At 35.8% G+C, this 24,830-nt stretch overlaps 1 protein-coding gene across 6 annotated transcripts in view; it reads right to left on the bottom strand.

The window, feature by feature from the left end:
• Positions 1-20,935, bottom strand: part of LOC131040449 (uncharacterized) — a 70,355-nt gene extending 49,420 nt beyond the window's left edge. For 3 of the 6 annotated variants that reach the window (XM_057973378.2, XM_057973383.2, XM_057973384.2), the window contains exons 1-13: positions 19,040-20,935; positions 18,301-18,406; positions 18,099-18,200; positions 17,917-18,012; positions 17,727-17,812; positions 15,587-15,707; positions 15,334-15,444; positions 15,001-15,063; positions 14,720-14,863; positions 14,422-14,633; positions 13,791-14,328; positions 13,393-13,485; positions 13,213-13,296 (exon numbers count right to left, since the gene is read on the bottom strand). In XM_057973378.2, coding sequence (XP_057829361.2) covers positions 13,213-13,296; positions 13,393-13,485; positions 13,791-14,328; positions 14,422-14,633; positions 14,720-14,863; positions 15,001-15,063; positions 15,334-15,444; positions 15,587-15,707; positions 17,727-17,812; positions 17,917-18,012; positions 18,099-18,200; positions 18,301-18,406; positions 19,040-20,403 — 3,120 coding nt within the window. In that variant the 5' untranslated portion in view covers positions 20,404-20,935. The remainder of the gene's footprint in view (positions 1-13,212; positions 13,297-13,392; positions 13,486-13,790; positions 14,329-14,421; positions 14,634-14,719; positions 14,864-15,000; positions 15,064-15,333; positions 15,445-15,586; positions 15,708-17,726; positions 17,813-17,916; positions 18,013-18,098; positions 18,201-18,300; positions 18,407-19,039) is intronic. The other 3 variants (XM_057973380.2, XM_057973381.2, XM_057973382.2) reach the window with 3 other exon arrangements.
• Positions 20,936-24,830: the final 3,895 nt, after the last annotated feature.

The raw sequence follows: 24,830 nt of genomic DNA, 5'->3' as shown, positions 1-24,830 counted from the left end.
ATCCTTTTTGGCTGAATTTGGTGACCGCAATGACAGTTGCAGAAAAAGGGTACAAGACCCCTTCTCGCAAGGATTTGAGTGGGAGGTTAGTAAATTACTAAATAGTCCACTTGATTTCATTTTTAATTGTTTTTAAATTTCTTGTTTATTAAATCAAAATTGTGTAATAAGAAGTTAAGAACTAATTTCACTTTGTTCTTGTAGGTTGCTCACAAATGCAATTGCTAGGGCAAAAGAAGTGGTGGAGAACCAAAAAATTGAATGGGCAAAATATGACTACACCATTCTTTCTGATGGGTGGACAGATGGCAAGAACTGCACCATCATTAATTTTTTGGCTGCTTGCAAGGAAAATGTAGTGTTCTTGAAATCGGTTGATGCCTCCAGCAAGGTGAAAAATGCAGAAACATTGGCTAGAATGTTGGAGCACGTTGTCATGGAGATGGGAGTAGAGAATGTGGTGCAAAACATCACAGATAATGCAACAGGTAGAATCCTTTTTAATTATCACCTTTAGCAATATTTTCATTTGTTGTAGCTTTGTTTTTCTTGGATGCAAGTAGAATCTTCCAAGAGAGGCACCGCACTCTTTTTTGGACACCTTGTGCAGCACATGTCCTTGACCTTCTTTTGGAAGACACAGGAAAACTTGAGTGGGTGACTCTAGTTATGGAAGGTGCAAGGAGGATCACCAAATATATTTACAATCACCCTTGGGTTCTAAATTTGATGAGAGAGCACACAAAGGGAAAGATTCAGTGAGAGTTGGTGTCACAAGATTTACAACGATTTTCTTCACATTGCAAAGCCTTCTTGCTGCATTGACTTCTTTGAAACAAATGTTTGTGAGTGGAGCATGGCTAAACTCACCATAATCAAAGAAGCCTCAGTGGAGCATGTTTGTGAGTGGAGCATGGCTAAACTCAAATCTTAATGGAGAGGTTATGGAGGGCCTCACTACATACATTGAGAGGATGGTACCCGATGTTGAGGAGAGAGACCTCATTGTGAGCAAACTCCAAAATTATGAGGAAGCAAGGGGTAAGCTATTCTCTTCAGAGCTGGCTAGGAGAGGAAAAACCACTCAAACACTAGGTATAACATTTGCCATTTGGATTTTGGGATCTAAAGTGATTGATAAATTGATAAATTATGTTTCTCTTTTCTCTTTTGCTTTTTAACTTTTCACAAAAAAATATTGTGCAGATGCTTGGTGGCAAAATTGAGGTGGAAAAACCCCACATCTCAAAAAATCCCCACATCTCAAAAAATTTGCCCTCAGAGTCTTATGTCAGCCTTGTAGTTCATCCAGTTGTGAGCGCAATTGGAGCTTGTTTGAAGCAATCCACACGAAGAAGAGGAGCAAGTTAGCACAGAAACGCCTCGATGACCTTGTCTTCGTGCAATATAATCTTCGATTGCACGTAAGGAAGGTAGAGGAAGTAGAAGGCAGTCTAATTGACTTGGATGATATAGATCCTTATAGTGATGATCAAACATCACAGGAGCAGCCTCCATTGTTTTCCGAGGATGACATCACTGATTTCGAGAGGCAGGCTATGGAGGAGGAGGGGGGTGGATTTGGTTTCATGCTGGACGACATTGAGAAGGAAGAGGATGAGGATGAGAAGTCATTGTCAGTGCCAAAAGAAGGTGGAGACATAGCTTCAGCTAGGATGGAGGATGAGCCAGCCATACCGAGCGAGGAGGCATAGTCACGTGCCTCATGCCCACTGCAGACTTCTAGGACTAGACCCTCTAGTTCTACCTCTCCCCCAGTTTTTGCTAGAGCTAGGAAGAGGAAGTTGTAATTGTAATGATGTATTTACTTTTGGTTTTACAAAAACTATTTACTATTTTGCTTCCAGGCTTCCAGCCATCAGCATTCCTCATGAGGATGCAATTTTGTAGATACTTTGCATTTAAATATATCTAGAATCAGCTTATTTCTTTTCTGTTCTCATTTATTGACTCATTGGATGCATCTTCTCATTAAATTTTGCAAAAAAAATGCATTTTTAATTAAAAAAATGTAGTTCAACTTTAATTCAAATAGACAGTCTTTCCCCCAGCCGAGAGGACACGAAAATTTAGGATAAGAAGAGGATACGGGAAGAGAAAGAGGAGGGAATGCGGATGGAAATACTGCAGAACAGTAACTGGGAAAAACTCCACTGTATGAGTAGATTAGTAGTTCTAGGATACTGATTTATTAGGCCAGTTTAGCATAGCATAGATAAAATAATTAACACTTCTAGTAAATTAACTCTTGTTAATATAATTCAATACTGACATTTCTAACATTTCTAATATAACTTAATATTGTGGATACAAGGAATACTAATACAATCAATATTAATACAATTCTGTTGGTACACAATGATACTATTGACATATCGTAATATAATGGTCAACATAATATAGCAGTCTAAAACTAATACTGTTAATACAAACTGTTTAAATAATAGCTGTTATTAAGTTACAGGCAGTAGCATCCTTGTTCTTGGTGGTACGCATAGGGATGTGCTTAATATATGAAGTCTGATAATGTTCTTATGCAGAATTTAATAGTACTATTAATATAGACTGCAATATGTATGACAGTCAAACTTATTTCATATACATTCATAGTACATGGAAGACTATAATATTAGTGGCCTAGACTTTAATTCATTTGCTAATGACTATGAGAGAATACGTTGGTGTGTGTAGGGAAAGGCGAGTAAACCCATCACAAGTGATGCTGAGCCCAAGATGGGTAGGATCATAGTCTTGGCCTTGAGGGAGCCTCTTTGTAGTTGGTGTCAGTGCTCTAAGACAGTAAATCCCCATCCCTAATTAGGATTAGTAAAGACAATTAAGATAGGAATGAATATAATAAATATCAAATATATTGCTAATAATAATTCATGCATTAGGTTTAGAAATGTGAATTGAAACCACAATAACGTATTGTAACATGGGTTAATTTATTGGGAAACAGACAACCTCTTAGTAGGGGACATTACAGTTAAGTTTCTATAATGTACATGTGCATGCTTTATCCATGTTTTCATATAAATATAATGTATATATACATGCTTTATCTATTTTTCATATGAACATTTAAAATTTCCCTATATATTTTAAATTTTCCCTATATTTTATATATCCGTCCCCTTTGCTGTCCCCCGTCGTTCCCAAAATTGGCAAAAAATAGTTGTCGTCCCGGAAACTCATCCCACTGTCCCCTACCATTCCCATCCCAGAAGCTCAAGGTAACATAGGTCATAATCTTATGTTGTCCTATGTCTCACCTTAGCCTACACAACCAAAGGTCTCACATACATTGTACATTCATTTAACTAGCATTATTTGCTAAGAATACAGTTTATTCTTATCGTAGTGATCTTGTGCTTTCCCTAGGTCTTTAGATCTTGGGTGGCTATCTCCATAGCCAAATCTTACATGGTATAAGAGCAAGTTGCCTTCAAATAGTCTTCTAAGAGATCTTAAATGCAGATCTTGTAGTTCTTGTATTTTCTTCAAGCATTGAGTATGCTCTTATCTTGCATCCTTGGTTGATCTATAGAATCAAATAAGTATGATAGAAGTTTGGGGGGTTCCTATTGTAGCGTTGTATTGCAGGTACATTTTGGGAGGTTGGTGGAGCCAACCAAAGCCTACCAATGCATCCAGACTACCTAAGCAAGTAAGATTGACTAACAAATCGTCAATTTTGGACAAATTGATTTTGTGGCAAAACTTTTTTAGCAAGCTAAGTCATACAGCCCAACCTCTATTGTGCAATACAATTTTCAAAATAAAAAAATTATATTTTTCTCTATGAATTTTTTTTAATGACAAAAAAAAATTACTAATAGAACTGTAATTTTTAAAGCTTGTAGAAGTCTTTTAAATTATTAAAAATCAAAAAAAATGCTTCACAAGGTACCTATGTACCCTACAATAGTATACAAGGGAGCACCTTCAATAGGCACAAACCCCACACCAAGAGGTTGCAACACTTACAGGGTTTGTCGACCCCTAAGTCACAATCACATTCAAAGGGCCTCGCCCCTCTTCATTTGGGCATGTGATGTGGCCCCCACATTGCCCCCACACCACCCATATTTTTTAATTTAAAAAAATTCCAAAATTTAAACAAAAATCTCTACAAAAAGAATAAAAATAGTAAATTCAAAAAAAATCCCCATAAAGCAAATCCACCAAAGTTAGCAGTTATTTTGACAGATTTTCAGATTTAGCAATGCAACAAGATCTAATACAACCAGATCTTGCAAAAGTTCCAATTTTTAGCAGTGTTCTAAATTTAGCTAGCAACATTTTACATTTGATAACAAAACTAGAAACAGTTCTACCAAATTTAGCAATGGCATCATCATGATGTTACCAAGTTGTTTTTGAATTTTGGCTCCTTTGTTGATTGAAGCTTTCAAATTTGGAGTTCAACTTCTGAACGAAATATTTTGACTCACAAACTTCAATTTATGAGCAAAATTTTTTTGTTTGGGCTAGTCTATCGTGCTCTACACAATGGTGCAAATAACACAGATTTTCCAAAAATTGCAAGTTGTCCTAGGTGGTGTTGAATCGTTATCCTTTTGGGAAATTTTGGGGCTCCGTTCAAGCTCATACAAACTCCTTTTAGGTGCAACTTAAAAAAATGCAGATTTTTTGTGTACTTCACAGTGGTGTTATCGATTTATAGTCATTGTGATAAAAAATTGTAGCTTCGTAATGCAGTGAGATAAAAGACTACTAGCTTTTTTTTGCAATGGCAATTGTAACCTCACTAAGTGCCAAATCATATTTGCAATTGGGGAGGTTGAATTGTGTGATTGTGATTCGAGTTCTCCCTTGTGCTCTCAATATATTAGCCATGGGTCATTCTAAGTTTCCTCTTTTAACTTCACATAACTATTCATCATGGAAAATAGAAGCTTGGAGTAGACTAATGGAAAGACGTCTAATTCACTGCCTTGATGGATCCATTCCAAAACCAACCAATTCTAAATAAAAAGTGAACTGGCTCATTAAAAGACTATGGCTCTTTGAACTCTACGTAAATTTGTTTCTCTTGACTTTGTCTTTCTTCATCTTTCAGATTGATAAGCGTGAAACAATTAAGGAGGCTTGGAATAAACTTGCTCAATTATTTAATCACACTAATAAGAATAGGGAGATACAAAATTTATAATGATCTCACTAATCTAGATCCAAAAAAAATTGACAATATCCAAGATTATGTATCTAAAGCTCATGAATTAAAAGCACAACTCAAAGACTATGGTAATGTTAAGAAGGATGCACAATTGATCTTCAATTTGTCAAAAAAACTTCCTTTAGAATATGTAGTTTTCCTTCCTAGTTTCCAAACTCGTGATTTGACTATGGAAAATGCCTATACTACACTATTGTTCGATTGATTTTAGAGATGTTGATGCTTGAACAAACAAAGTTGATCTCCATGGATATTCTCAAGTCATCCAAGTCACGAGATTTGGTGATAGGGCATGGGACGACATCCAGTAAGAAACAAAAGCAATCAAAAAACAAGACACACAAAGATAAAGCACAATCAAAGAAGAGACTGACTAGTTCATATTGTAAGAAATTAGGTCATGAAGATCAGTGTTGCCATAATAAGCAAATTGATGAGTTGACACGCATTATCAAGAAAAATCACATCAATTTTCCATCTTCTTCCACTTCAAAATTAAGGAAAGTTAGAGGACCTGCACCTAATGCAACCACAAAATCTTCTTAGTAGTGGATCCTTGACTCAAGTATTGCACATCACATGGGTTCTAATAAAGAACATTTCTCTTCATTGGAGCGTTGTATGGTGACATACATTCTTGCAAGCGATGATGCTCAAGTGGAATTTGTAGGAAAATGTTTGGTTGACATAGATGATGGATCATTTGAAAATGATCTTTGTGTTCCTGACTTGTGTGCCAACCTTCCTTCAATCAAGTAACTCAATTTGGGAATGGTAAGAAATTTTTCTCCTAATACAATTGCGGTCAATAATCTTGAGGATGATGCCTTGGTTGAAATAGGACAGGCTGATAATGATTCTTGACTAAATACATTCTCCCACTTTGAGCCAAAATCTCCTTCCACAACATTACTCACTCATTCAAATTCAATGAGTAAGATATGGCATGAGTGGTTTGGCCAACTTTACTACTACTATCTTCTGCAGCTCAACTCACAAATTATGGTCACAAGTCTCCCTCAAATTAGTTTTTTAAATGTTGTGTGTCCAAGTTGTGCTATGAGCAAACTTTGAAAAGAAAGTTTGAAAAGAGGAAGTCATGGAAGGCTTTAGAAGTCCTTCAGTTGGTTCACGGTGATCTACCAAGTCCATGTCCAACTTTATATTTCAATAAGGATTGCTATGTGCTCACCTTCATTAATGAATACTCCAAATACACTTGGATATACTTTCTTCACCAGAAGAATGATGTCTTTGACAAGTTTCAAGAAGTCATAGTTATGTTGAAAAAGCAATCTAGAAAGTATGTCAATATTTTATGCATTAACAATGGTCGAGAATGTGTAAACCATCTTGTGCAATTATGTACTATCAAAGGGATAGATCTTCAGCATTCAATGCATACACACCACAATAGAATGATGTTGCTGAAAGAAATGATTCGTGCTTGTTCTCTTGGTCCAAAATATTGGGTTGAAGCCATTAATGGGCTAAACACATTCGAAATCAATCTCCCCACAAGGCGTTGAAAGGTACTTTTAAAGCTTGCTATGGTAGGAAACCAATTGAGGCATTTTTGAGTTTTTGACTCTCCAAATTGGGCATGCGTTCCCCAAAAAATATGAAAAGATTTGGAACCTCAAACCAGCCCTTGCATCTTTGTTGGATAGTCAGATGGTGTTCAATTTGAAAAAATCTCTCCTAGCCTGCCCTCTAAGTCTCTTCATCATTTAACTCAAATGATTCTACCTCGCCTCAATCTCAAAGGATTACACTTTTGCAGGGTTCACATTCAAAGGTTGAGGATTCTCATCTTTCATACTCATCTTCATTGCCTCAATGGGCTCGGCAAACTACAAGCAACAAGCACTTTTATCAAGGATCCTTCAAACACTCATTAGACTCGGGGCTGACATCAACATCTTCCACATGTCTACATTGCCTCTACTTCTAATCTACAATCATTTGAGGAAGCATCAAGAATTATTGAGTGGGATTCGAATTATTGAGTGGGATTCCACAATAGAGGAAGAGTAGTTCCTTGATGTGGAACCAACACATGGGACTTGGTTCCTCTTCCTAAGGGAAACAAAATGGTTCGATGTAAGTGGATCTATAAGACCAAATAAGTAGTAGATGGAATTGTGGACAAGTTCAAAGCACAGCTTGAGGCCAAAGGTTTCTCATAGATTTTTGTTGTTGATTACAGAAAGACCTTTGCCCCCATCACTAAGATGAATTCCACTCGCTTGACTCTTGCCATTATTACACATGGATGGGCTACACATCAAATGCATGTAAAGACTACATTTTTTCATAGGGATCTTTAGGAGGAGATATACATGAAGCAACCATATGGATTTACTCAAGATTCTCATTTGGTTTGTAGATTAAGTCTATCGATGGCCTCAAGCAAGCCCCTAGTGATTTGTATGCCAAGATGGACTCCTTTCTTCTCTCAATCAAGATTCTTTACATGTCACTTGGATCCAAATGTCTACATTTGTGACAGGATGACTCTCATTTGCATCTTGTTCTTTATGTTGATGACTTAATCATTACAAGGAGATCATCCATCATTGGCAGAGTCAAATCTTCTTTACAAGAAAGATTTGCTTTGATTGACTTGAGCCCTTTGCACTACTTTCTCAAGAAAGTGATCACTCAATCTTCTTCTAGGATCACTCTTGCTCGACCCAAGTACACTCATGATCTACTTGCTCAATTCCACATTGCTGATTGTAAGCCGGCTCCAACTCCCTTTCTATCAAAAGTCAAACTTGAGGCCAAGTGTTCTACTCCACTAGTTCATGCCACTTTGTATCATCAACTTGTTGGGAGCCTCATTTATTTGACTCAGACTCACTCTTAAATTTCTTTTGCAGTTGGCATGGTTTCACACTTTATGCAGAACCAAATAAGCTTCATTAGAAATCTGCCAAACGCATCTTGCATTATATACAAGATACTCATCACTATGGGATTCCCTATGCAACAGGTACAAAGGTAGACTTAGTTGGATATACAGATATTGAATGGGTTGGTGATCTTGATGATCATAAGTCCACATCTTACTACTTTCATCTTGGTTCAAACCCCATTTGATAGCGGAGTAAGATGCAGCTTGCTATCACTCTTTCTTTAACTGAGATAAGTATCAAAGAGCTGTTAATGCAACCACTGAGGCTATTTAGCTTCAAAATATTCCGACTGAGTTTGGCTTCACCATTCCAGATCTTGAAGAACCCAGTTCAACATCAACAAACCGAGATCTATATGCACTACATTAAGGAGCTAATAAAAGAGCACGACATTGATTTGCAATATTGCCCTATAGCAAAGCAGGTTGCACATATCTTCACCAAACCCTTCAGTAAGGGTTATTGTCATCATTTGCGAGCTCTCTTGCGGGTGAAAGATCAGTTGACCTTCTCTCTTCATTCCCTTTGATGGAAAGATTTCTCCCTCACATACTGCTTTCTCCTCCTTATCTTTTTGAGACCATTTTTCTTTTTTTTTTTCTCTTTTCGGAAGTAGTTTTGTCCCACTATGATTTCTCTTTTTCTCCATTTGTGAAATATTGATTTGTGTTGATGTGTAGCTAGGTCGGATCCTTCTAGAGCTGACCTAGCATGTTTGATGGCTAAGTGGCCTGTCGGCCTTAGCCATAATGACGACAACAATTTGATATGTAAATCATACTTAGGTCTGGCCCTATGTGAGCGGCAGCATGTAACTTGTAATTGTAATTTGAAATATATATTCGTCTGGCCCCAATTTATGGAACGTGTAAACCGTATTGGGCAAACCCTATTTATTAGTTATTGAGTGCCAAATTGTTATGGTAAATTCAAATTGCACAAGGCTGACCTACAGCAATTTGGGTGGCAAATTGCATATATATACAAGTTCATTCATTCAGCAAGATTATCAATTGCATCATCAGCGATCTACCTGTCTATTCAGCAAATTACTTCTAGCAATCAGATATTCAGTGCAGCGAATTCATTCTGATAATCATCCAGGATCAGCGAACTATTATCTAGGATTGGTGAATATCCTCTAAGGTTGGTGAACCTTCATTTAGGGCTGGCAAACTTGTTCACAGTGTCAGTGAACTTCATCTAAAGCTGCAAGTCATTCAAGGTCAAGTGAATTCTTCACAATCAGATTATTGTAGCAACTACAGATAAGTCTACTCTAATGTGTGCCCTAATTTGAAGCATGCTTCATGTGTGAAGCAAGATTGTAAATCTGCTACTGAGTTTAATTAATAAAATCTGAGATCTTTTGTTGTTGAGTTTTTCACCTCCAAGAGGGAGGTTTTCCCAGGGTACTGCTGTGTTATGTGTGTTGCATTTGTTATTGTCTGCTTTCTGTTATCAGTCTGTTCCTAAACTAACAATTTGTACATGGTTACCTCATTGGGCCTAGTAATTGGAACTCATATTTGCATATTTTTTCTTCCTCCTAAGTTGCACTTAAGGTGGGGAAGGGGGAGGGTGTTGGTGTGTATAGGGGTTTATCTATCTAGTTCCACTATTATTCCCTTTCACATCTTATCACTTAAGTTTACATAGGATACACATAGGATATCTATTACTTTATTTCTTATACCATAAAATTAGACATTTGTCATAATCTTATGTTATCCTATGTCTCACCTTGCCCTATTGTTGTCCTATTGTGCATTCATTCTATTGGCATTTTTTGATAGAAATACAATTTATTCTTGTCATATTGATCCTTTTAAGTATCTTGTGCTTCCCATAGACCTTTAAATCTTGGGTGGCAATATCTATAGCCAAATCTTACGATTATAATAAAGACAGCCTCAAGTAGAATTAAAATGAAAAATATGACAATTTATCATGATTAAATTTTATTTTAAATAATTCCTCTCAACTATCAATCAATGGTCATGAAGGAAATTTGAAGACATATATCTTTTGGAGGAGAAGTCTATTTAAGACAGGCCTTCAAGCAAGGAGGAAGAGACATATTAATTATGCATTCTATTTTCTGGTTTCTATTCCTTGTTTGAGCATTGGAATTCTGTTCAAAATTTAACTGAGGGCAGAAATCGTCTAGGTCTAGAATTGGAGGATGGAAACCCACAATATTTTGGAGTGATTTCACACAAAAATCACTGTTGTGCAGATTGGATCAATTTTCATTTTGTAATTAAAGAAATATCCTTTCGAATCTACAATTCATAACTGGTTTGCAGTGATCCATATTCTTCAAGGTAACAAGGATTACTATAGTATGATTCTCATTTGAGGCCGTGACCATTTGAGTAAACAGAACTGTTATCTAAATGGGCCAATTGTATCAATTTGCAGGGACCTCAATCAGCAGCAGCAACAAATCATTGCAGAAATGGCACAACGATACTGAGTAAAGGGTGATGATTTGTATGAATAAAATCTGCCATTTTCATAAGCTGAATTAAAGCTGATCATATATTCTAGTTTATTTGTTTATTATAAAATTGCTGGAATCGACTGCATACATTTTAAATTGTGGAATTAACTCTTATTTCTGGCTGTGGATTGATAGCATATAGTGCTCTTCCTTGAACTGCTGCTTCCAACTGGATGATTTATTATCCATAACGACTCAATAGCAATCAATAATATTTAATTTTAGTAGTGAAGCTAACCTGGAAATTATTTAAGTGGATTAAAAATTGGTGAATATCATAAAATATTCCTTTGGGTATATTATATCAGCAGCTCCTTAGGCAAAATAATTAAGGCTTCTTCCAACACTATATATTACTCTTGTACCACTTTCACGCAAAATTGTGTCAAAATGGACTTAAGCAATGGCTTACAAGAGACACTCACTCCAAAGAAGGATGCTGGTGTCAGGCTCTTGACTACATTAACATGCCTTTAAGATGTCACTGTTGTTTTGGATACACTCATTTCACTGCTCACTACCAATGAGGGACAACAGTGCTTCAATCTACCTCAATAAAATTCACTTCCAAATGCTGCCTGTTTGCATAGGGTTCAAGATTATTATTGGAATGACCCAAGAAATGAAATGGTAGAGACTAAGGATTTTGCTTCCATTGCACCCTCCCTTTTGTCTCCTCTGAATTCCTCTTCTTTCCTAGTCTCTAGGGACAAGGGTCTATTCACCACACTTCTTTGTAAAGCTAAATACTTATCTTTCCAGATTAGTGACAACCCATTTCAGTCTTCAAATGTCTTTGAGAGAACAATTTCACTCTCAAAGAGGTTCTCATTTAACTGTCCTGAGATTTGAGCAGGCAACAATGGGAGATGAAGTTTGGTTGGTTGTGCATAAAAAAAATGCCATTCAAAAAGAGGAAGTGGATCACATAATAGTACCCTCGGATCCAAAGTTAAGGAGAGATAGACGGGGTAGAGACTTGTCTGGGTTTCCATTTTAGAAGCAATCCAGTAGTTGTCTGTGCCATTCTATCACTTCTACAATACTTCCAAAGCAAAAGTGACAGTTCAGTAGCACTTCAGCATTTCATCAATGCTTCAGCAGTAACTTTCCCAGAGACTAAGTTCCACCTTAGTTTGACATTTGTAAGAATTTAGCACCAGAAGACATTGATTGTCTCGTTCTTCCTATCACTTTTGAAGAGAGATTTTACTTTTTATGCCTCTTCCATAGGTCAGGCTATGTTCTGTAATGCATTATTTTTTCATTTCAAAGTTAATTCAATGTAACTACTATAAATGAATGCCATTGAGAAGAACTTTTCAGAAATCATTTTTTACATCTTCTATTTTGTCAGTCATAGAAATCAATTTTTACATCCCTCCATTTTGTTGGCCATATATTATTTTAAAATTTTAAAACTTTTTGGCTGTCAGCTACTTTTTTTGGTATTTTAATCTTTTGGAATGTCAGCTATCTAAATGTTTAGGCTTTTGTCATCCACTCGCACCATTACATGCTCCTTATTATCACTGTAGGTGATGCCTCTGGGCATAATTAGATGAGGGTCTCTGTAAAGCTCTTCATCTATAGAGTTGATAGTTGATACCTATGAGCTCAATGTAAAGCTCTTCCTGTATGTAATTGATGCATATATGTATTAATGGTTTTTCCTGTCCAAATATGTGTTAATGTTTTGTAGCTTCGGTCAGATAATTCTAATCGATGAAATCAAATGCTTAATTGGCCTATCGGCCTTAAGCATTTGATATCTATCCTCTACAAGTATTAATCCATTATTTGCTTTATGTATTTAATAAGATTCTTGCTTAAATATTAATCTTGAAATATGATTATGAATCGATCATATGTATATATTTAATAATGTATAACTATACACTATTAAATATACACATATAATTAATTTGATTCTATCAAATAACATTTAATCATATGCTTATCGATATTTACTATCGATCAGATTATGTGCGTTTAGCAAATCATATTAACAATGTAACAAATGCAAATTGGGTCCCAATAATTATCGACTGCATTACATTACGTATCGGCGTGTTCTTACACGGCCAAGAGACATGTCTCTACGTGGACATGATCCACGTAGAGGCATGCCTCTACGAAGGCATGTCTCTCTCCTTATATAAGGAGGGAGACAATCGTATTGTGTAAGTACAGAATAATTACAGTGCAGAAACAATATTGACTGCCTCCCAGAATATTGCAGGCCATTTGCTGTTGGAAATTTAATATATTAATTGATTCTATTTTCATGTAAAATTGCAATAAGATTAATATCAGTTTTAATTGATCATTGTACAACAGTTCATGTTAAATTAATTGATATACAAAGGAATCCTTATATTGATATAAGAAGTGGAAATTGCATTAATAAGATTTAAAAGATCCTATATTCAAATCTGATATAAACATTAACAATACGCATCTCCTTAGCTTGAATCATGAACAGTAGCAAAATAATTAATATATCTTAAAATTTGACACAAAAGAAAATATAGTAAAAAGGAAATTTGAAAAGATATAACCTTTGCTCTAAGTGAACCCAGACATTCATTAGAATGAACCATGATCTCAAAACGCGTTGACTGTTTGCCAGATGCAGTGCTAACCTGAAATAACATATCCATAGATCAATGACATAGATATTATTAATAATTCTTAAAATTGTACAACACCAAAAAGAAAACAGGGAAAACGACATTTACATATACCACCACAACATAGGGCCTTCCTTTAAAAGAAGCACCATGGGCTGGAACTGTCCTTGCAAAACTGTCTTCACATTTAACTATAAAAATCTGCAGCAAGAATATTGCAATCTCAATTCCACCAAACATTGTTATTGTAAAAAGTAAATCCAAAAGGTCACTTCCATTAGTTATAATGAAACAAGAATAATTCAAGCAGAACATTAGTCGATTCCCATGACATAAGGAAGAATAGACTTTATTTCCAACTCTCAAAACAGAGCTAAAATATTCGAGGACACATAGCAAAATTGCATATAGAAAAAATGTATAAATGTAGAAAAATCCTCTTTCCCACATCATATTAGTTAAATAAATCAAAGATAGTTTGGATCTTTATGAATGGTGCTAAAAACCTTCAAAAGCCGCAGACAACGTTCAACTTGATCCATTTTTGGTGTGCATTTCATTGCATCTTCTGTAGAACCAGTTGTCAGTACAGTTGAAAGCATTTCCTCTTTATTTATACTCGCTGAAGCCTGAAGATCTACATATCTTTCTGATGCCTTGTCCTCTTTAGCCATATCTAATGTTGGAGAAATATCTGAAGTGGGTTTTTGGCCACCCAATATACAATTATCTTTCACATCCTTGATATGTGTCCAGGTTGACCCAGTAGCCATAGCATGCATAAGATGCTCCATACACTCATCAATAAAGTTTTGACGAATGGTAGTCAACTCCTGCTGTAGACTTTCTGCCAAGGATGTATGTATATCTCTCAACATATTTATACTTTCTTCTACAATATTTTCATTTCTTGCCTGAAGAGCAATCTGCCACAAATATGGCAACCCTACAAGATCCAGATCATTTATAACGACATCTTCATGTCGAACTTGTTTCAGTTTCTTCTTGCTTAAATTTACTTGAACAAACAATAGTTGGAAAGACCTGCATATGAGGTGCACAAAACATTAAGTCATGAGAACCACACCTAAGCAGAAATCTTTAAGTGAATCTAAGTTCAATGAAACTCAACCTCACCTCCAGGCTGTTTGTGACATAGATACTGGACAGACTTTAGTGATCTTTTTAGTGAGCAAATTCTCTAATGAATCAACAGATAAAGCATGTTTCTCCAAAACTTCAGAAAACCATTGTAAACCACTCTCTTTGTCAGCAGAATATGTTGGTGTTTCAACTAGGCATTTCCATAGCATTTCAGAAGATTCCCATGGCAATAGAGCATTTCCAGACTGCAGTGTAGAACAAAGATTAAAAAGGCTGATATTTCTTTTACCTCTCAAACATAAAAGAAAAAAGGTGAAGCAATGGGTCATACCTGCAATGCAAACTGAAGAAAACTGAGCCTCTCCTTAATATCTTCATCATGAGTGAAATGATCATTAGACACTTCAGAATCGAGAGTTTTTTTACTACAAACCACACGTGCCACAGAAATATATTCCACAAGGCTGTTGACAACCTGACCAATAGACCAAAATTTCAACAAACACATTTATAGTTATAAGAATTCAGACTACCAGTTAATAGAACAAAAACACAAGAAATGTTACAACAACAAAAATGAAAAAAGAATGCTATTGAATTTAGATGTCTTACCAGATGAATCAAGTTGTGGTCTGTAATTAGCTGCTGTAAACGCATCTGGCGTGAAACCTGACCCTTTAATATCACAAATATCAAAAGCAAGACCAATACACAAAAAGTTACAATAATACACCAAACAAATAGTGTGAGAATGAAAATCATATTATGTACTAATAGCAACAAAAAATAATTGGATAAGCTGATAGAAAATGCTTAAAATTATTTCCACATAAAAGTTTGAATGAACTACATCTAAGACAGTCTTCAACCCCATCACAAATTTCAAAATGAACATTAAAACAGTATTCAACTCTTTAAAAATTTAATAAATGAACATTTGCTCACCCTATAAAAAGGTTTCTCATTGTCCAAACAAATGATTTCCCGTAAAAGTCTGAGTGAAGGAATCACAAATTCTCCAACCTTGACCTTTGAAAGACACTGCAAGATGTAAACCTGGTACAAGAAAATTATAAACAATTGATAGGTTTGTAAAAGAGCTATCTGCCAAAATAATCACTGCTGTCGTTGGAATTACTAAAAGCTAATTCACATGACATGAGCATGCAAAATATATAGTTTTCTCTTCTGAACCCACATCTTGACTTGCACGGTCTACTGAGATATAGTGACCAAGGATTTCAATAAAGGCTCCAGACTCCAGCACTTCATCTAGTGCCTCTTCTGTGTACATCATATTCCAAAGTAACTCAAGCAATCTGCATGTAACATGAGAACTAAAACAACATTAAAAAAAAGAAAATAGCATTGTCTTTAACCACAACTAAATACAGAACTACTACACAACATTCAAGTACTCCACAACATTGACTACACAATAAACATATGCATTTGCGGGAATGACTTGCGTGAAAGCAAAAACTATCAAATAGTAGGCACAATCCAACTTTAAATGTGACAATAAATTACGGTTAAAAAACTGAAGATTGCAAATTATCTTCCCACACTTGTTTTACTTGAGCACAGACAACAATAATGAGAGGGAAAAAATAAAGACATGAAACAATGTCTCTAGTATAAATTTCTACAAACATGGATACATATACAATCACACGGAAATGGTACAATATAGAAGAATGTGTTAAATACTGGACCCTGATAACAAAATTTATATGTAACATGCCAGGTAGGAAAATCAATTTTCTGAAAGCTAATACATCCAAACTAAAACATCACAAGATAATGTAACAAATATAAAAGTCGAGGAAGCCAGAAATGTTTGCATGTTTAGCCTATAAATCATTGATATTATGGCAACTTCGTTGATTCTCAGACACACTAAATGGCTTATGTGTTTCACGGCGACACATTCCTGGCCCTCAAACCCACATCCTTGTCCCTAATGGCACTGTCCCACAGATGGGTGATGTCCCTGATGGCAAAGTAGCTTTCTATAATGTATACAAAAGAATTTCCTTTGTGAATCTGGATAACTTATATAACCATTAACTGTTATATAATTTATATCACAAACATATTCCTTCAGTAATCTGGAGAACTTATATAACACTTAACTGTTTTAAAGCACTTTCATGGCATAAAAAAAAAGTGTTAACTGTAATGTCACTTATATAATTGGCAAAATACAACAAAATTATGAGCCATCTCTCTCTCTCTCTCTCTCTCTCTCTCTCTCTCTCTCTCTCTCTCTCTCTCTCTCTCTCTCTCTCTTTCTCTCCATTCACCCACATATTTGTAAAATAATGTGCAGGTTCTCCTCTTAATGGGCCAAAATACAATCAAATATGTATCTATGTACACATAGCCAGATTGTCAAATAACAAAGGGAACTGTTTATGGGTGTCCTCATATACAATAATGTTTGCTAGTTTTGGCTCACCCGGGTGCGTATCTCAAGTTGTAAAGGAAATACTTGTATCATTACCACAAAGCTAATTTATTGGAAGTGTGGGTGCAGATGAGAATGTAGTTTCAATGAAGCACAAATTCACAAGCAGCCCATATTTAAGACTTGAATAATTAATAGCATACAAATGCAAATAAAAGCATGGATATTATTTAATTATACTAATGGTTTTGCAAATAGTTTATCAACCTCATCCATTATAGGCATCTAAAACTGCCTTTAACCTAAAACTTCTTTATCTTTGGATTCTAGAATCTATCTGATCATTCACATTAACAATCCAACTCCACTTGAGTGATGTATATTTAAAAAATGTCCTCATCGAACAATTTTTAAAAAAAGAGAAAAAATTTATCATCACTTAGCATCTCCCTAATAATTCTTCTTTGACCCACTGCTCTCATTCAAATGGATTATATAGAATGTGAAATCCAAATAAACTGATTGGGAATCATGTTGGTTTTGTGATGTATCATGCATTTAATACAAAATATAGGAGTTCTTGCATCATGCCCTTGCTCATGCAAAGATGAGAAAGAAAACTTTACTCATGCAAGAAAAGAAGACTAGCTACATTCATAGTTGGATTCTATGTACCTAAAACCAATTTTTAAAGCAAAATAGCTCTTCCTTTCTTTATAATGATTTGCCAAAATGTCGACTGATTACAAAGACTGTCTTTTAAAAGTGAACTTGCAAAGTTAATATCACTCATGACATCTCACGAACTCGAAAGAATTACATAGATTGAATAATGCACATTTCCTTCTAGCTAAATTGTGCCTTGGTTTATCATTTCTTATGACAAACATGGCAAAAACAACAACGTAAAGGCCAAATTGATATGTACCTTTCTGCCATGATACCTCTGTTGTCACTTCGTGCAAGCTTCTTCAAGAAACCAAGAATTTTAACAACATCGCCTACAGACCGACCCTACAAGAATAAGCAAAAATGTATTGAGGATCATTAGCTCAACATTATGGAAAACAAGCAGGCCCCAAATAAACACTATATAAACAGCTGGCCATCTAGAATACCTGTACATTCTTCAACCTGCGAAAAAGACTGTCCAATTGTTCATCTGAAAATGACCAAGCTAAATCAGCAATGAGGTCAAAGACATTGGTTTTAACCTGCGTCACAAAAATAATCAGTTACATACCAGTGAGAAAATCCAAAGAAATTAAAGAACAAAAAGAAAAGAGAATATTCTTAATACCGCTTCAATTTGATCTGGCTTCTCAGTAGCAGCCCAAATGGCATCTAAGTGCTCTTCCGACAGACGATGTTCCAACAAGAGAAGCCTCATGATATTTTGGATCTGATATCCACCAAAATAAGAAATCAATCCTTCCAAGAGAAAAGAATGAAAGAATCCACACACAAATAGATATAGATTGCAATATAATAATGTCTACTACCTGGTCTACATATTGCTTGTGGTGTAGATTGGATCTTAAGATGAGGCGAAGAATATTCTTTCTTTCTAACCACTCTATAGCTGTAGAAATTGACTTTCCATTGTCCCTAAACAATGTAGTAAAAATATGAGTTGTACCAAAAGGGTTAAATAAACATTTACAAGCATGGTTGGCCACATTAACTAACTCACCAAACAAAGCATAGTGACTATCTGAGCATCACAAAACTATAACAGATTGGCACAAAAAAAGCATCTTTAAATTCCCAAAGCAATGGTAACCCAAAATATTCAAACCAACATTCATACATGGCAAGTAATCATTCGCAAATTGTATCTTTAAATTCCCAAATGCAATGGTAACCCAACATACTCAAACCAACAGTTATACAGTGTAATTAAAGTTACTCTCCATAGAGTAACCCTTGACAACTCATTAATTAAACGGGTGGCAAAGGTCTTCCCAGACATCAAAGAAATGGGTTAGAGCTAAGTGCTTGATTTGACATAACAAAGAAAAAAAATGAATAATTTTATGACCAGAAATTACGATTTAATATACTCCTTCCACATTCATAATCTTTAATTAATGGTATTAAGTACTATCTGAGAGGAGAGGTACTCTAAAGATATCTATAATGTACAGAAGTAATAGCACTCTAGCTATAAGCATGTAATAATCATCCACTGCACAAACATTGGTTAATAGTTTATCGACCCACACACTCACTACATCATACCTGGAAGCAATGGCACGAGCATTTTCTAACAACTTATTGATTTCTCGCACTGCACAGAGTTGTTTGTTGAAGGACTGAAAGCCTAGCATCTTTTCAACCATTCTTCTTTGAACCATGCTGACAACATTCTCAGCCTTTTCACCAGACAAGCAGCGAGAAATTATTACCTGCAAATGTTTCAAGATCATAGATAGTGTACCAAAAGCATCACTCCTTGTTCTGTCACTCAGTGCATCCACATCCCGATCAAGACAATTGGCTACATGTTTGAGCACAATATCGCAAGGTTCCAAAAGAATATCTGCTACCTCATCTGTCATAAATTCAACAGCCCTTGCAAGAGGAAGCAAAAGAGCTTCAATAATGGCAGGAAATAATTTGAGTGGGGAACAGAGAACTGCAGCTGCCAGCTTATATCCGTTTCCATGCGTAGATTGACCAAAATGATTCATCAGATGTGCAATCACACAGAACACATTAGGTGGTTTACACCGCTCACAGTCACAATCCTCTGCTTCAGTAACCTGGCATTTCCTTCGCATACAGAACCATTCCCCATTCTTCTGCTTAACAAGGGCTCCTGCAAGAGGTTTTGCATACTTCCACCTCTCAATTGCCATAGCAGGAGTTGAGCTTTCTTTGTGCTTGATATGAAACTGGCAATGTTTATCAAATGCCAATGACAAAGTCTGCAAAAGGGGTAGCAGATCATCCATTACATAACTATCGGTAAACCTCAGCAACTGCAATTGCCCGAGCTTAGCCACCACCAATTCGACCAAACACTCTGCCGCCTGAAATATCTGCAACTGCAGATCATTATTCCATCTCCAAAGTGCCTTATCATCAAGACATCTCTCAAAAGAGGCCGGGATCAACTCTCTGTACAATATCTGCAACTTGTGCAGATCAGAATGCACCTCGACACCCATACTCAGAACCTTACAAGCATAATTGATAAGTTCGATCAGATGTCGAGGAAAGACAGTCCACGGTATCCTCTGGATCCCTTCCAGCACAGAATTGAACTCACGGCGAGGAAACTCCAATACAATGTATCCTTCATCAGCTTCCACCTCGGCCTGAGGCATCATCACCATGTCTTGGCCGTCAAATTCCCCAGCAGATGACTCTTCTTCCTCGTCTTCACTGGCAGAAACACTCTCCCAGGGTTCTACCTCTTCCTTCTCGTTGTGCCTCTCCCGCACCTTATCATCCTCATTCTCATCGTGCCTCTCCCGTCCCTTATTATTCACATTTTCATTATTCCTGTCACTCTCACTATTCTTATCACTCCTGTTATTGACATTATGTCTGTCCTGCCCCTTATCGTTGTCGGCGTGTCTGTCCCGTCCCTTCTCCATGGAAAAGACCAAACAACCTCCAGAGAATCAAACCCCAAGCCCGGTGAAACCCTAATTAAACCCTAATATCCATTCACCTCCCAATAAGTTACCCGCTCAATTAGGGTTAAAAAAATCGCAATTCCCCTGCAATTCACCCTAAATTTACCCGAAAATACAATTATTCCAACTCAGGCAGATCTTTCAGATATTTCTACAATGAGCGCAAGCTTGAAACCCTCAATCGGAACTATCTGGGATCGTTTAGGGTACAGATGAAAGAAACTATAAAACGCCACCTGGACTGTTAAAATTTAGAAAAAGAAATAAAACCAGAGCCAAACCTGGGCTTTCCATACACCACAAAATACAATGCCAAAAAAAGTTTTGTGCCCTCTGAAATCAATCCATCGGACTCACTCCTTCTGTATTTACTTTCTTTTTTCGCTTCACCTTTGAATGCTCCTTTTAAAAAGAATGGCTGGGTTGATTTTTGTTAAAATAGCAGGCAAATTGATACTTTCGCGGTATGCGATTGTCTTCCCCGGTAGATTATTCTTTTACTGGAAATAGCCGGTTTGAACCCTTGGTCTTTTAGTTTCCATATTTTAGGACTTAAAGGTTCGTTAGCAACCAATCTTAGAAGGCCAAAACAGCTGATTTTTTTAATTAATAGATAAGATTTTCAAATGGTATGGACTAAAAGGAAGTTTAGAATGTTTTTTTATTGTGTGTGTTTTTTTTGTTTTTTTTTCCTAAATATTTTGTTCTTCATGGGGAATGTTGAGTTTTCCTTAATTTTTTTCTTCAAGTTTGTTAGATGGAAGAAAAAAGATTTGTGTATTTAAGTTTTTATGTTTTATATTCTTAAAAATAAAAATAGTTTTTGTTTTTTTAGTTTAATTTTTAATTTAAATTAAAATATAATAAATTAGCAATTGCATTTTGGTGTGTAATAGGTATGTCGAAGAGGTGTGAGAGGTCAAGTAGGAGAAATTTTGATTTATTTGTTGCATGCATTTGTGTAATACATGACGTTAGATGAAGTCATTTAGCAAATGTTGTCTATTGAGAGGTAGATAGAGGGAGAGATGTAAGAAAAAATATGTAGAAATGGAGATAGAAAGGAAAAGATGTAGATATATAGGTTAAGGTTGGCTAGTGGTTTGGGGTTGTCATTGTATTGAATCCTTTGGAGGATTGCATTTGTGAAGCATGGCATGGGATGTGTGGATTCGTGCTTGGACACATGGAAATGCATTGGAGGGCTTGATGATTCAAAGGTATTCATCGTAACTCTAAGTTGCTTTATGGCTAAATAATATGATGGAGCATGGATGCTTTTGGAGGTTGGGTTTTTCCCTCGTGAGGGTTTTCCCAATATATATCTTGTGATATCGTGTTGATTGTCTATTTGATATTTGCATTGTGGTGATTCAATAAGCTTGTGTGCATGCTTTTTCTCTCATGGGTTATGTAGGAAATGGATTAAATGTATGTGGATTTAAAGCATTATTTCCAAGCATATGAAGTGGGGGAGAGAGGGGGGAGAAGAGGGAGGTGGAGATGAATAAAAGTGAGACAGGAAGAGTGAGACAAATGGAGAGATAGAGAGAGGTAAAAGGAGAGATAAAGATGGAGAGAGACAAGGAGAGATAGAGGATGTGATGGAGCAGAAGAGATGGAGAGATATAGAGGAAGAGGGAGAGGGGGAGATAATGAGAGATAAATGTTGACATGGAGTTGTAGAGAGGCAGAGATATAAGGATATGTATAGAGAAGGGAAGAGGAAGAGAGATAGAGAGACAATCAAACAAAGAGAAGTAAAGATGGAGAAATAGAGATTGAGAGAGTGAGAAATAAATAAGAGGAGAGAGAGAGGGGGGATATATGCAAAGAGAAATAGAGATAGATACGGATATATGGAAAGAGAAAGGAGGAGATAGAGATATATGGGGAGAGAAAGGAATCAAGAGAGGGGCAAATGGGGACAGATGGGGAGAGGGAGAGAGAGAAAGGGAGGGAGTTAGTGTAAGGAATTTAAGATAGCAAAATAGTTTCCTACACTGCCCTTCAGAGGGTGGTTATGCAAAAAAAATATTAGATATTTACCATGGTTATAGAAAGTTAATAAAAATAAACATAAATAGCATGCATACCACAACTTAGTGATTTGTGTGGAGAAAACCCTTTCTAGAGAAAAAAAATCCACACTCCAAAAATCCACCCAATATATTATTTGGAAATCAACAATATAATACAATATACTTGCAGAGCATGATTCTCACAGAAGTATGACCAACCAGAGATCTGGAGGTAAGTCGACAGTTATAAGATTGTTATGTGCAACCTCCACCTCACACACCTAATATATAAGAGACATGATACATGAGATCATCAAACAATGTTACAAAACCATGAGAGCTAAAAGCACCCAAAAAGTGGTACCCAACTTATCTCCAATCCAAGATGCCCTATGACGTGTCAAAACATAGACCAACATGTGCAACTCCCTTTTACAACTCATTTATGTTTCCAACACATTTTGTATGTTTTCCATCTTAGAAGAGCCAAATTCTAGAGGCCATAACTTTTGATATGGGTGTTCAATTAATGAACAGTTTGAAGCGTTGCAAAGCTTGTGAAGTGTCTATTGAGCTCTAAATTGCTACATTGGTTATAACCACTTTCAGACCCATTTGGAGCCTCTAAGGTCTTCAAACTTGTTTTTGAAACTTTCAAACAAAAACTTTGATATCTTCAAGTCTAGACATGATCTTGCAACAAAAAATTATCAAGATGCTTATTTAGCCAATTTGCAGCTTTGGGTAAGATTTCAAACCAATCTATGCTCAAATGTAAACTTACTACAAATAATAAACTTATGTAAATGCAAGGTTGAGACACTAATTTCCTAACAAATAGGTAGAGGAGGGAAAGAGAGAAAAGGGGGTGGAGAGAGAGAAGTGGGGGGGGAGAGGGAGAGATATGGGTAAAGATGAAAATAAAAGTAGAGGGGGAGAGGGAGAGATATAGGTAGGGAGGAAAATGGAAAAGAAGAGGGAAAGACATAAGTAGAGAGGAAAAGAAAAGTAGAGGTGGAAAGGGAGAGATATAGGGAAGGAGGAAAAGAGAGAAGAAGAGGGAGATATATAGACAAAAGGTGATATAGAGAGGGATAAATTGGGAGTGTGTGTGTGAGAGATAGGGAGTGGGACATGTTATCCTTAGATTGTTGACATGAAATTACTAATCATGTGATAACATGCATTTCAAATGATCAATAATACATGCCTTGATGTACATATTTTTATGTAACTTTTTTTGGGCATTTTTGAACAAATCAACAAAGGCTTAAATGATGTACCATGATGCCTAGAACCTCAAACAATAGTTGTAAGGTCTTGATTTACCTTTATCGACATACTAATTTTTTACAGAAAATGACTTGCCATTTAAGAGTTTGAGGGGTGCAAAGTTAGGATGTATGGCTATCGAGTCCTCTTCCATCTTTCATGGCAAAATAAGAAATAAAAAATTTTAATCATGATTCAAATTTGCAATAATACCACTACTCCATCTTTAATATACACGCACCTTGAAGTTATCTTGAGATTTAACATTATAGAAGATAATGTTATCATTTATCTCAAGACTTTTTGGATTAAATAAACATGGTTAAAAATAACCCTAACTAATGCTAATTGAAATTCTACACACTGCATACTCAATATGTTTGACATCCTTAAGATCAACACTTCGACGAGAATATTAAAAAAACTCATTAGGATAATAAATAATTAAATAAAAAATAAAGGTATTTTTTTTCATTCATTCGAATTGAGATATTAATAATGATATAATTTTTTGTTCTTTTTTTAAACAGGGTTTTAAAAAATAAAATAAAAAGGAATAAAAACAAAGCATGAAGAACAACAAGACCAAGAAAGAACCCACAAGCAATAAAGCTACCACCCAAAGGAGATTCTACAGCAGCCCAAAAATTAACTTGACATGTCTTCCAAGACTATCATCTCTAGATTTTGCTAATACTCGAGAGGTAACTGACCCCATTAACCAATATTTGAAACCCCCATGTGATTAGAGATCCATTTAGCTAGATAGTTAGTCACTTTGTTTTATTCTCAAAGAATGTGATAAAAAGAGATAGAATCCATAGAGCCACTTAGACTAAGAATTTGCCTAAGCAATGAAGCTAAATGCTAATTAACCCATTACTAGCCAAGGGAATAACCTCTTTTCATGAAATTATTAGTTTGTTGTCCTTTATATATAGAAAAGGAAAATTCGATAGCCCCAAAACTATTTCTACCGATACCTCCAATCCCAACATTCTCAAGATTACCCATATAAGAGCCATTAGTATTATTCTTTAAGACTCCTTGAGGAGGGGGAGACCATTGACCATCTCTTTGGATATTATTTTT

Source organism: Cryptomeria japonica, chromosome 6, assembly GCF_030272615.1.
Source record: "Cryptomeria japonica chromosome 6, Sugi_1.0, whole genome shotgun sequence".
Classification (NCBI taxonomy): domain Eukaryota; kingdom Viridiplantae; phylum Streptophyta; class Pinopsida; order Cupressales; family Cupressaceae; genus Cryptomeria; species Cryptomeria japonica.
The sequence above is the reverse complement of the archived record's forward strand: the minus strand, read 5'-3'. Positions and strand labels throughout refer to the sequence as shown.